We start from the raw sequence: 13,862 nt of genomic DNA on the forward strand, positions 1-13,862 counted from the left end.
ATGCAAAAAGACTATTTTACCTAATTAAAGCACATCAATTTCACCTCACTTAGAGCTTTTTTTTTTCTTTGAAGTATTTGCAATCTGTTTTGTAGTATTCGATCCCAATCTATTTTTGGGACGTCCTCTTGTTCTCACACGTGGCGGGTTTTAAAGCTCGTTAATATCTTCCAACGAAGTATCTTCGTGTGATAACAAATATTTTTCTTTACTTTTGGCTTTTTATTCTTGCATCTCAACCATCGCATTATCATATACGCGATACAGAATCATGGTCAACTCCTTAGATTCTGATACAAATTTACAAATATTGTGTGACCAAAACACCAAATCATCAAATCTCCTATTTCTTGGCTCTAATAAAGGTTTATTGTGGCTGCTCTTGATATGTGTTTGCCCCCTCTTTATATTCTCACTCCATCGTTCTAATATATATCTTGGTGCCACTTTATCCATTCGCCCAAAGCTTAACACGCTAAGAAAATAATGGCACAATATACCACTTGACTCAAATAATTAAGAAGCACTGGCATTTTACTTCGTGTGATATTGCATCATATGTAACCACAAACTTATTAAATTTTGAGTTTGAAACCTGTTCTACAACTTCATATGCTGTAAAACCTAGGACAAACTCCGTTAATTTTGTGATACAATTCACCTTTCCTCTAAAGTGTGCTTGAACTTTCCTAAACTTTTCATGAGTATACACATGCTGAAATTGAGTTTCTATTGATGATTTTGTTGCACAAGGTATCCCAGCATAAAAATCTGTAGCATCAGATTCTCTCTCTTTTTGCTCTCTACTTCATAGATAATTATCATATTGTTTCACAAATTGGATCAATGAGCTATTGCGCGTCATAAACTTGTTAAAAAATGCATGCATGCTCTTACTCCTTTCTGTGCTTCTCATCCCAGCCCAAAAATGGTGATCAAGATAAATTAGGATCCATAAATGATCATCTTCAAAAACCTCTAAAAAATGATGACATACGTAAATCAGAATGCGAATGCACCAAAACGTATACCATTTTGCACCTTTATTACAGAAGCAAAACACAAAAATATCCAATTAATTATAATAAAGCCATCCTTACCTGAAAGCCACTTATTATCTCCAACACCATACTTCATAAGAAAATCATTCCAATTTCTATCAAATGCATCTTTTGTAAAAGATTTCCAAACAACATGACTCATCTCTTGTTCTATTTCTTTATGTCCCTTGTAGCCATTTAATTTCTGTGAGCTCTTCTTCATAATATGCCAAATGCACCACCTGTTAATTGTTCTGGGCATACAACTCTCAATAGTCCTTTGTATCGATGCACATTGATTGGTAAGGCCTTTTGGAGCCTTTGCACCCATGTAACGAAGCCAACATTCAAATAACTATTTAAATAATTAAATATCTTCATTTTGCATCAGAGCACATCCGAAAAGTGTAGAATGACCATGGTGATTCACACCAATAAAAGAACCAAAAATCAATTATACCTAAAGTAAAAAAATGCAGAAACAAAATCAGGATTGCACCAAAACAAGAGTCTGATATGCACCGAAAGTTATTTCACAAATCACATAAACCAGAACAGCAAAGATACTTGTTTGTATTGTAAGTGGTATCGAATGAAACATCATCTCCTAAATACGCACAAGCATCCCTACTTATTGTATCAGCCCAAAAAGCATTTTTGATTGAGTGATCAACCTCAAATTCAAGCTCATAAAAGAAGTTATGATTCTTCTATTTCATTCTTAATAAGTATTTCCTAAATTCTTTGGCATCATCTAGTTCAGAAATATTACGGACTTCTCTTGTAATATAATTTCACACATCTTTCTCAATAAAACTTAATTCATGATGATCCCCTACTGCTGAGACAAATGATTGATATATTTTACTTGGTCTAATTCCAACTTCATCATTATTCTCAATTATACGACGTACAAACATGCTTAAGTGCTTGTGTTGTTTAAACTTCTCTGCTTGATTTGGACAGCATGGATGTGAATAATGCAAAACAACCTACAAAATAACCCAAACAACAACTTCCTTCAATATATGTATATAAATTCTTGCAGTACAATTTAAAACTAGTCGAGGGATTTGTCTTCTTAGTTAGAGATATGTTCGATTTCCATTTTTTCTCTTTGTTACATGTAATCAATTGGTTCTTAATTTTGTTTCTTTTTTTTTATTTGTGTTGCTAATTTTGGTAAAAACACCTGCAAATTTAGAATAATCTTTGTAGATTTTTTCAGCTTCTTCAAGTGTATTAAAAGTCATCCCAACCTTTGGCACAAACTGCTCATCAAAATCACACAAAAACTACAAAAAACACTGAAAGCAGTTCTGCATTAAACCAAATTGTCTTTATAATGCACCGAAACTAGGAACGAAACAGATTCACCGAAATAATAATTCAAAACTCTTATGTTACATTCAAATTCAAACTTTCAACTATGAACATCAATTTTCACAAACAAAAATAAAATCATTCAACTACAGAAGCATCAACTACTATTGAACTCCATTAATAACTAGGTTCGAATCAAATCTCATCCTCTTGAACCGATTCAAAAGAATAATCCAATTCGTCCTAGTTCAACTGATAGTCTGGACTTGCATCATTCATTGTCTTCGAAAACGAAATACCTAATCAAATTAGATTTCACTGCTTGATTTTAAAAAAATTTAATCCAAATCTTCAAATCAGATCAAAGAGACTTGATTGTGAACGAACAGACCGCAGAGATCACAGAGAATAAACATAACACAGAAAAAAAAGAGAATGAAGTGAACGCAGAAAATACAGACAGAGAAAATTTGAAGAAAAAAAATCTGTAGAAAAAAGGAAACTATATATAGTGGCAAGTTTAGTCAAAAGTTAATTAAAAATAATGGCGCGTGTATGTAAATTAGGCTATACCAATTTGGTTAGATAATTAATTTGGTTATTGAGTATTATTAAATAAATGAATATCTTACACAATTTTACTTGAGAGCAGTGGTTGGGGACAATATGTTTTATGATTTGTGGTCATTAATTAGTCATTATTAATATTTTTAATAGTGTGAAATTATATTTAAAGATGTAGAATTATTTACTTTTCTTTTACAAATTAAATGTTCGCCAAATTTTAATAGAAGTGCTAGTATTAGACTTTCTTTATACATTATTTCTATGTTCAAATTAAATAAGTAAAAAAATACTCTTTAAATCCAAGGAAAAAGAAGGAAAGGGATGTGGCCAAGTAAAGTCTGTTCCCAGATTCCAATAATTCGTGTCCCTTCTCAACGTTGAGTTATTGATCTCTTCTCAGCGTTCCACCAATTACACGCACCTCCTGCTACCTCTTCAACATCTACTTCGGTATCTACAATATGCAAATACTTCATTTCATCTAATTCCTTTTCTGAATTAACTTATTTCAGTTTATTAATGACTCTGTTAATCTGGAAATTGTAGTCAATATTATGAACATTTGATTGTTTCAAGCTTGAAATTTGATCAATACTCGAAATATGTGTGCGCCAAAGGACATCTTTACATGAAAGCTTATGATCTATGTTATGTTAATTTTCTATAAAATCAACGTCGACTAGGAGCTTGATTTTTCAGTGATGCTTTTCGCAAATTAAATCTTTTGATGGATTGGAGCTGGATAAGGTTAATTACTGGTTATCTGAATTGTCCTGAAGCAAATATGAAATTATCTTACTATTTTATCTGTATGCTTTTTTCTTTTGGTACTTTTTCGGAAATTGATTTTATCTTAGTATCAAATTAAACACTGGTCAGTTTCACAATCGAATTACTGAACTCAATTATCTTGTTTGTTTTTGTTTTGTTTTTTTTTAATAAGAAATTATCACAATTGCAGGTGATGATGTTATTGTTAAATAAGCATTGGATGCAGCTGATGTGAGTTTCAACAAAGGGAAATTCAGAGGCATGTGTATCGCAGTGTTCATGTGGCAAGCTCATACAAAATACCCCTTCATTCTCTTACACAACCGGGACGAATTCTATTACCGGTGAGTGCTTGTGTTGGTTCCTTTTTTTGTAACAAACATGTGATTGATTTTAACTTGGGTGACTAACGAAAACCATTTGTTTATTGCTGACAGGCCCACAGAGCCGTTAGGATGGTGGGCCGGCGACATTATATTGGGCGGAAGGGATGAGCTCGGCGGTGGCACATGGTTGGGCTCCACCAGAGATGGAAGGGTAGCTTTCCTCACCAATTTCAGGGAAGTTGAAAGCCTTCTGGAACCCAAGACCAGGGGAGACTTGCCTCTGCGATTCCTTCAGGTCACACACTCCATCTGTTTGTTACTTTGTTTCTTAAGATCTTGTTGCTTTGCAAATTCATGTGACTATTTTCATATGGTACCAATTTCAAACATAATCTAATAACTTCATTTATATATCTTACGCAAACTGAGGAAATGTTGGTGATTTAGTTCATGAGTGCAAGAAGAAGCCGAGAAAAATAGAGCTTGCGAGAGATAATTCTCTTAGATTCATAGAGTGATGAACTAGAAAACTGAAATGTACAAGGGAACTAACTAGTTATACTACCATCTAATCTAGCTAGCTATAGAATAAATATCTTGGTTCACGTTTTCTAACCATGCTAACCAACTTGCTGACTAAGCATTCTTCCTAATTAACTCTGATGAGATTAAGTTACAGTGCTGCCAATGTTTATGCTATGCCATTTACATGCAGTATGTCAACACAAACACCTGAAATGATGTATGGAAATCATAACAGTTAAACAGTTATTTATATCATCCATTACATATTTACATCGCGTAATCTTAACATATTTATTTATAGAAATAACAAATGAAAATACTGCAACATGACAGAGTAAGAAGAGTCCTCAGGAGTTTGCAGAGCAAATTGTTGAAGAGGCACATGTATATAATGGCTTCAATCTAGTTTGTGTTGATATTTGCAGCTCAACCATGGTTTATGTCTTCAATAGGCCTAAGCCAGGTTATTTTTCTGTAACACCAGGAATTCATGTCTTGACAAATGCAGCCCTGGATGCTCCTTGGCCCAAGGTAATAAACAGTTGAATTGTTGTTGTGTAATTGTAGTTACTGAGAAATCCACACAGATTGGCAAGATTTTCAAATTATTTCTGAACTTTTTGTACAAAATCCCAGTAGCTCAACTATATGTTAGTTATATCAACTAGATCATTGCATATTTTCTTTTTGTCTGAGTACTTGAGAATTTCTTCTATGCAAGTTACCATTAACTGGAACTGAAATCAGAGCTCATTTTTCAGGCAGAACGACTCCGCCATAGTTTCAAGGAGCTTGTTGATCGCTATGGTGAAAGCGAATTTCCCATCAAAGAAATGGTTGAGCAACTAATGACAAACACGATTAAGGATGAGGACAGCAAGCTACCTGGGATTCATCCTCCAGAACGAGAACGCCCCATGAGTTCCATCTTTGTCAAAGAGGATTTGGTAAAATATTAACCAACACTTTCCTCGTGCTTTCATGCTTCCTAGTTCCTAGCTCTATTTAGTGCTGGTTTTGCATGTGCAAAGCTGAAACTTGTTTGTTTATATGCATTCTCAGACACGTTATGGCACTAGAAGCACTTCTGCATTGCTTGTGAAATCGAACAAAGAAGTTAGCTTCTACGAGAAATATCTGGATAAGGAGCAATGGAGAGAGAACACGATGGCCTATCAGATAAATGAGACATAATGAACAGCAGGGATTTATTCTAATTCTGCTAGTCAATCTCCTTCTAAAATGTCAAATTTCGTAAAGCCAGGCAGCAACTAGATTGATTTTTCTATATAAATCTAACCAATGTAATCTAATATTCTTAACTGTTAAGTTTGTACTGGATTAGTTGATTAATATTGGCAAAAACGAAATATTTGCAAATACATTTCATCATTCTCTTTAAACTGTACTATAGCCCATGATTCATTAAAGACTTTTGAAGAGTTACTGGTTTTCAATTTTTTTTTTTAAATCACCCTTAAAGAAACACTAAACTGTAATTTTTTTTTTGAGAAATAAAATTGATATTTGGTACTATTTCTTTCTCGTTTAATTTACTTTTGAGTTTTGACTATGCAAACTAGCGGTTTCACCAATTTCAGCCAATTAGCTAAAAAATAGGTTTGTTAAAAAAAACATACTATCATAGTTTTTTAAATTTTAAAATAAAAAATTAAAGAGAATTAGTTTAGTTGGCTTATGTTGTAGTTGGTCTCTAAATTTTTTTAAACATAAATTTATTATTGTCAAAATAGAAATATATTTATAGGTGGGTAGTTATATACGTATTGACATAAAAAAATGAGAATACAAAATATAAGAACTAGAATAACATTAATGAGCTTGAAGAAAAATGAACTAGCAATAAGAAACGAAAAAAGACTTGAATAAATTGATAGGAATAAAACATACAATTCTCTACTTTCAAGAATTAGAAGAGTAACAATATCCACTCACAATAAGTATTAACACTAGCACAATAATACCCAATAGCAGCGGAAAAATCATATAAACTAGAAATTAGAGACAAGCTAACACACCAAGATTTTTAACGTGAAAAATCTTCTCAATATGAGAAGTAAAAACCACGAGCCACCAAGGCCAGGAAATGGCTTCATTATGATGAAAAATAGGGTACAAAAGAGTCACAAATTACTACACAAAATGTGCATACAACAAGCCAAATAACCCAAGCTTCAAATCTTACAAACAAGAACAAGAAGATGAAAATACCACAAAAACAGAGCTGTTGTGCGTCGCTAATATCTCTAGCTACAGATTTCAAATCAAAGATGCGAACGGTGAAAATAAAGAACCAAATATGTGGAATACACTGTCCAAATTTGAGCTTGATCCAACGGTTAGTGAATCTGCAGAGACCAATTTACAGAGACAATTTTGTATATGTTCGAAAATGACTTTTTCTCTTCTCTTCTCTTTAGTGTTTAGTGTTCTTCTTTTAAAATGAGATATCTCTCACTCAACCCTGACTCACCTCAGCCACTTCAATTATTCATGGGTTTGGATACTAACATTTGGGCTTTTTCTCCACATAGGAAGGGATCCCAAAAAATCCAACAAATCTCCCTTTCACGATTATGTGGAGGTAATCACCAATCCGGCGATTAGGCAACAAACTTCAAAATTCCATCTTGGTAATGCTTTGATCATCATATCAGAACTATTCTCATCAGTATGAACCTTTTCAAGTTCCAACAACTCAGCATCCAAAACATCACATATCCAATGATACCTCACGCTAATATGTTTGGATCGAAAATGAAAAGTAGAGTTTTTAGCAATATGTATAGCACTTTGACCATCACAAAATAACACATACCTCTCTTGAGTAAACCCGAGTTCCTTAAAACATTTCTTCATCCAAAGCATCTCTTTGCACGCTTCGGTAATGGCAATACACTCGGTCTCGATAGTAGACAAAACAACAAATTTTTGCAATCTAGATTGCCAAGATACAGTTCTACCCGCAAAGTTGATCAAAAAGCATGAAATGAATCTTCTAGAATTAATATCTCCTGCCATGTCTGAGTCAGTGTAACCAACTAGAATAGGCTTATCACTTCCATAACACAACTTCATATTAGAAGTATCACAAAAATATCTCATTCCAATGCTCTCTTTCTGGGTTTGAAACAAAACGGCTAACACAACCAATAGCATGAGCTATATCCGATCTTGTGCACATCATAGCATACATTAAACTACTCACGGCTGATGCATATAGAACTTTTTTCATGTCTTTCTTCTCTCCATCACATGATGGACTTTGCTTGCAACTCAATTTGAAGTGTGTCGCAAGAGGAGTAGTAACGGCCTTTGCTTTCTCTATTTGAAACCTGTGCAACATTGTTTCTATGTAGTACTATGACAACCAAAGTTTCTTCTCCTTTCTATCACGATTGGTTCTTATACCAAGAATCTCCTCTACCAGCCCAAGGTCCTTCATTGCAAATGACATTGCAAGTTATATCAATTCTAGAAGTATTTTGAGTTTTTGACCAACTATAAGCATGTCATCAACATATATCAAAAGGATAATAAAATCATTACTAAGAAACTGTTTAACAAATACACAATAATCAGAAGTAGTCTTCTTGTAACCTTGTTTTGCCATAATAGACTCAAACTTTTTTAGGAACATAATGAATTATTTAGGATTACAAGTTAATTTTTTCTTTTATAATATAATTTGTCAGTATTTAAATCTTTCAAGATCAATGACATCTTTAATCCTCATGAAACTTGACCTCCAGAAAAAGTGATTTGTTGGCATTAACTTCAGAAAAGGAGTTTAGAAATATTTTTGAATTACAACGTATGTCCCTTCCCTCAACTCTAAATGGTTTTTGGAATCCCCCATCCATTGATACTTTCAAGATTAATTGTGATGCTAGTTATGTTGGTTCGGGTGATAGTGTTGGTTTTGCTTGTGTTATTAGAGCTTGTAATAGGAGTTGGCAAATGGGGTGTTTGGGAATGATTAAGAGTAATAGCATTCTTCAAGGGAAATTATTTGCTATTTGGAGAGGATATCTCTTATCTTGGGATGTGGGTCAACGAGATGTTATTTGTGAGACGGATTGTGTGGAAGCATTTAATCTTGTTACTAATCACCAATATGGTTTTGGGTTTATTGATCCATTGGTGCTCAAAATAAAAGATATCACGCATTGGAATTAGCGTGTTGACTTTCATTTGATTATGAGAGATGCAAACATGGTGGCAGATACTATAGCAAAAATGGCGATAAAGTTACAATTTTCTCATGTAGAGCTTCCTTCACCTTGGGATGAGTTTATGAGTAGTCTTAAAAAGGGCTGTCTCTCTATTTAAGTAGATCCTTTGTTTTGTTTTTCTTTATTTAGTTTATTTCAGTCACAAAAAAATTTTCAAGTGTTGTGATAAGATCTTATGTGGATGCCCATTTCCAATGTAGCTTGGTTTATCAAGGATGACTCCATTTATTGTAGTTTGAAAAATGTCATCATGTGCACCTATAAATAGAGGCTTAAGCCTCTGAATAAAAACACACAACAACAATAAACATTCTCTTCTTTCTTTCTACACTATTAATATCTCTCTCTTTATATTTCTTTATTTGTTACCTCTTCCTTATTTATTTATTTAGTTATCTTATAACACGTTATCGGCACGAAGCTCTAACGAAATTTTAGGAAGATATCAGGTAACAATTTTTTATTATGTCGAAACTCTTTCATCTTGAATATAATATTTTTGATATATCTGAAAACAATTATTTATCATGGATACTAGATGCTAAAATCCATCTTGATCCAATGGATCTTGGAGATACCATTAAGGCTGAAAATAATACATCCCAGAAGGATAAAGCCAAAGTTATGATTTTCCTTCATCGTCATCTTGACGTATGATTGAAAAATGAATATCCCACATTAAAAGATCTCACAGATCTGTGGAAAGACATTGAAGAAAGGTACAATTATAAAAAAACGGTGATACCTCCTCAAGCCCGATATGTTAGAGAAAACTTTCTTGACCTTCCATGCCTCGAATGTGCTTCTGTAGTAGCAATCGAGAAAAAGAATTTAAAAATATTCTGAGTTAATTTTTTGCCTTCTTGTTGCTGAACGCAACAATGAATTGCTTTTAAAGAATCATGAAGCGCACCCAGTTGGCACCGCCCCATTTCCTGAAGCAAATGCGGTAAATTATAACTCTAGAAGAGGTAAATGGAAAGATTTTGATAATAAGAAAAATTATAGAAGGAAAAGAAATTATGTTCACAAGAAAGGATTTCATCAGAAGTGGGATAAGGAAAGAAACAATGGGTAAAGTAAATCAATTGAGGATAAATGCTTTTGTTGTGGTGGAAAGGGGCCATTGGTCACGTACCTGTCGTACCCCAAGGCACCTAGTTGATCTTTATCAAGCATCCTTGAAAAGGGATGACAAAGGAAAAGAAACGAATTTTGTTTCAAATGATGAAAATTCCACCACTCATTATGATGTATCTACTTTCTTTAAGGATTCTGAAGGAAATATTGGCTATTTGATAAATGATGGAATAGTTTAATATGTGTATGTATTTGTTAAGTATTCATGTGAATAATTTTTACTCTGCATGTACTTTTGCTCATTTTATTATTATTATTATTTGTTTTTGAAGAAAAATGGCAATGACATATTGTGAAGATATTTACCTTGCGGATACTGCAAGTTCGCACATTATTCTTAAAAGTGATATATATTTTACCCATCTTGTGCCAAAAGAAGAGTATGTTAATACTATTATTGGCTTGGGCAATGTGATAGAAGACTCTGGAAGAGCTACAATTTGTTTCCTAGAGGAACAAAATTTATAATAAATAATGCACTATTATCTACCAAGTCTCTGAGAAACTTGTTGAGTTTTAAAGATATTCGCCGAAATAGATATCATATTGAGACTATGAATGAGAAAAATCATGAGTATTTATGTATCACAACTCATGATTTAAATAAAAAGGTTATATTAGAAAAGTTACCCTCACTTTCATATGGGTTGTATTATACCAACATTAGTGCAATTGAATCACATGCCATTATAAACCAGAAGCTTACTAGCCCAAATGAATTTATAACTTGGCATGATAGATTGGGTCATCCGGGAACAACCATGATGAGGAGAATTATTGAAAACTCTCATGGACATTCACTAAAGAACTATAAGATTCTTAAAACTAGTGAATTTTGTTCTGTTGCATGTTCTCAAGGGAAGTTAATTTTAACGTCATCACTAGTAAAGATTGGATTTGAGTCCCTTGAATTCCTAAAAAGGATTCAAGGTGATATATGTGGACCTATTCATCCACCATGTGGATGTTTTAGATATTTTATGGTCCTAATAGACGCATCTTCGAGATGGTCACATGTGTGCTTATTGTCTTCTTGCAACCTGGCGTTTGCGAGATTACTGGCTCAATTTATTCGATTAAAAGCACAATTTTCAGAAAATCTAATCAAAGCAATTCGTCTTGATAATGCTGGTGAATTTACTTCCCAAGCTTTTGATACTTATTGTATGGCTAATGGAATAAGTGTTGAACATCCAGTAGCTCATGTTCACACACAAAATGGGTTAGCAGAATCACTTATTAAATGCCTCCAATTAATTACTAGACCCTTACTTATGAGAACAGATCTCCTAACCTCGGTTTGGGGGCATGCTATTTTACATGCCACAGCACTTATTCGTTTGAGGCCAACGAGTTACCATTAGTTCTCTCCTATGCAATTAGCATTTGGCCAGCAACCAAATATTTCCCATTTAAGAATATTTGGGTGTGCGATATATGTTTCCATTGCACCACCTAATCGCACCAAAATGGGACCCCAAATAAAATTGAGGATATAAGTTGGATATGATTCTCCCTATATAGTGAGGTATCTTGAGATACAAACCGAAGATGTATTTAAAGCCCGGTTTACGGATTGTCATTTTGATGAATCAAAATTTTTAACATTAGGGGGAGAGAATAAGCGTCCTAAAAAGAAACTTAATTGGAATACATCATCCTTGATGCATTTAGATCCTCGATCAGGGCAATGTGAACTAGAAGTTCAAAAGATTATACATTTGCAAAGAATAGCGAATGAATTTTCTGATACAAAGAGGATAACTAAATCTTATATACCAGCAAAAAATGCCCCAATTCGAATTGATGTCCCAATTGGACAAATTGCCACCGAAGCAAATACACGCCAGAAGCGTAGCAGGCCAGTCGGTTCCAAAGACAAAAATCCTCAAAAGCGAAAAAAGGTAAATACTATTCCTGTTGGAAAAGACATAGTAGAGACACCTGCAGTTGTCCAAAATTCTGATATAATTTTAACGCCAGAAGACGTTCAGGTACCTGAAAATTGTGAAAATGATGAGATCTCGATAAATTATGTCTTTACAAGAGAGAAATGGGACCGAAATAAGACAATTGTCAATGAAATATTTGCATATAATGTGGCATTAAATATCATGCATGAAAGTAAAGATCTTGAGCCAAGATCAATTGAAGAATGTCGACAAAGAAATGATTGGCCAAAATGGAAAGAAGCCATGAAGGCTGAATTAGACTCACTTGCAAAACTTGAAGTCTTTGGACTTGTAGTTCGTACACCTAAAGATGTAAAACCTGTTGGATACCGATGGGTATTTGTGAGAAAACGAAATGAGAAAAATGAAGTTGTGCGCTACAAAGCCCAACTTGTGACACAAGGTTTTTCACAAAGGCCCGGTATAGATTATAAAGAAACGTATTCCCCTGTAGTGGATGCGATAACATTGCATTTTTGGCCAGATACTCAGTAAGACGATTATACCACATTCGTCTAGATTGCTTTAGACCGTATAAAGATCTTTGCAATTTGACTGAGTATAACCCTTGTGAATATTCATTGGATGGTTTAGATATCTTTAGTCCTTCAGGGACTTTCATATAGATATCCGATCTAATGAATCGTTTAAATAGAGAACACAAGTATTAATATTAGCTAATAATAATCTCACTATAATAGAAATAATTTATATATCTAAATTAAAGGAGAGAGAGAAGTGCTAGCAGTGTATAAGAAGAATATTATAATAAAAGAGGAGAGAGGAATGCTTTATTGCTGTTGTGTGAAATGCATCAGATGATGCCTTCTATTTATACATGTAAAGTGTCTTCATTTTCAACCTTCATTTATTAGATTTTATCTTGTAAAATGCTTCCTTCAGTATTGAGAAAGATAGCCACCCAAGACGTACGTGGTCATCCATCTTTATCACAACACTCCCCTTGGATGACCATTTAGGATTATGCCTCGTTAAAACCTTACTAAAGAAAACCCAATGGGAAAAAAACTTTAGTGAAGGAAAAAGAGTACACAATCCTTTGTGATGGGACTACCTCATTAAAAACCTTGTCAAAAAAAACCCAATGGAAAAAAAACCTGACCAAGGAAAAAAAGTACAGTCTCCCCTTCTTGCCGACATCATTTAATGTCTCGAAATTGGCGCATCCCAATCTCATGTACCAATCTTTCAAAGGAGGATTTTGGGAATGAATTTGTAAATAAAACTGTCAGATTATCACTTGAGCGGATCTGATAGATATCAATTGTCCCTTGATTTTGAAGATCATGAGTGAAGAAGAATTTAGGAGAAATATGCTTTGTTCTATCACCTTTGATGTATCCACCCTTAACTTGAGCAATGCGTGTTGTATTATCTTCAAAGAGGACAGTTGGAGCTATCTTATGATCAATCAGTCCACATGATGACAGAATATATTGAATCAGACTCCTCAACCAAAAACACTCGCGACTAGCTTCATGTATCGCGAGTATTTCAGCATGATTAGAGGAGGTTGCTGCTATCGTCTGTTTTGTGGACTGATGAACGGATAATTTATACGTTTTTCGACATTGTTTTTACATAGTTTTTAGTATGTTTTAGTTACTTTTTAGTATATTTTTATTAGTTTTTATGCAAAATTCACATTTCTAGACTTTACTATGAGTTTGTGTTTTTTTCTGTGATTTCAAGTATTTTCTAGCTGAAATTGAGGGACCTAAGCAAAAATCTGATTCAGAGGCTGACAGAGGACTGTAGATGCTGTTAGATTCTGACCTCCCTACACTCGAAGTGGATTTTATGGAGCTACAGAAGCCCAATTGGCGCACTCTTAATTGCGTTGGAAAGTAGACATCATGGGCTTTCTATCAATGTATAATAGTCCATACTTTACCTGAGATATGATGGCCCAAACTGGCGTTAAACACCAGCTAGAAACCC

General features: G+C 33.9%; 1 protein-coding gene across 2 annotated transcripts; it reads left to right on the forward strand.

Annotated features, from left to right (window-relative positions):
- The first annotated feature begins 3,223 nt into the window (after positions 1 to 3,223).
- On the forward strand, positions 3,224 to 5,961 carry LOC130973488 (uncharacterized). Of its 2 annotated transcripts, none has more exons than XM_057898042.1 (6): positions 3,224 to 3,380; positions 3,892 to 4,045; positions 4,139 to 4,322; positions 4,886 to 5,083; positions 5,314 to 5,499; positions 5,615 to 5,959. In XM_057898042.1, exons 2-6 carry the CDS (start codon positions 3,963 to 3,965, stop codon positions 5,744 to 5,746), a joined length of 783 nt encoding a protein of 260 aa, XP_057754025.1. In that variant the 5' UTR covers positions 3,224 to 3,380; positions 3,892 to 3,962; the 3' UTR covers positions 5,747 to 5,959. The 2 variants fall into 2 exon arrangements, with proteins under 2 accessions (XP_057754025.1, XP_057754026.1); XM_057898043.1 differs by having other exon boundaries at positions 3,234 to 3,380; positions 3,874 to 4,045; positions 5,615 to 5,961.
- The last annotated feature ends 7,901 nt before the right edge of the window (positions 5,962 to 13,862 follow it).

This window comes from Arachis stenosperma, chromosome 4 (genome assembly GCF_014773155.1).
Source record: "Arachis stenosperma cultivar V10309 chromosome 4, arast.V10309.gnm1.PFL2, whole genome shotgun sequence".
NCBI classification, from domain to species: Eukaryota; Viridiplantae; Streptophyta; class Magnoliopsida; order Fabales; family Fabaceae; genus Arachis; species Arachis stenosperma.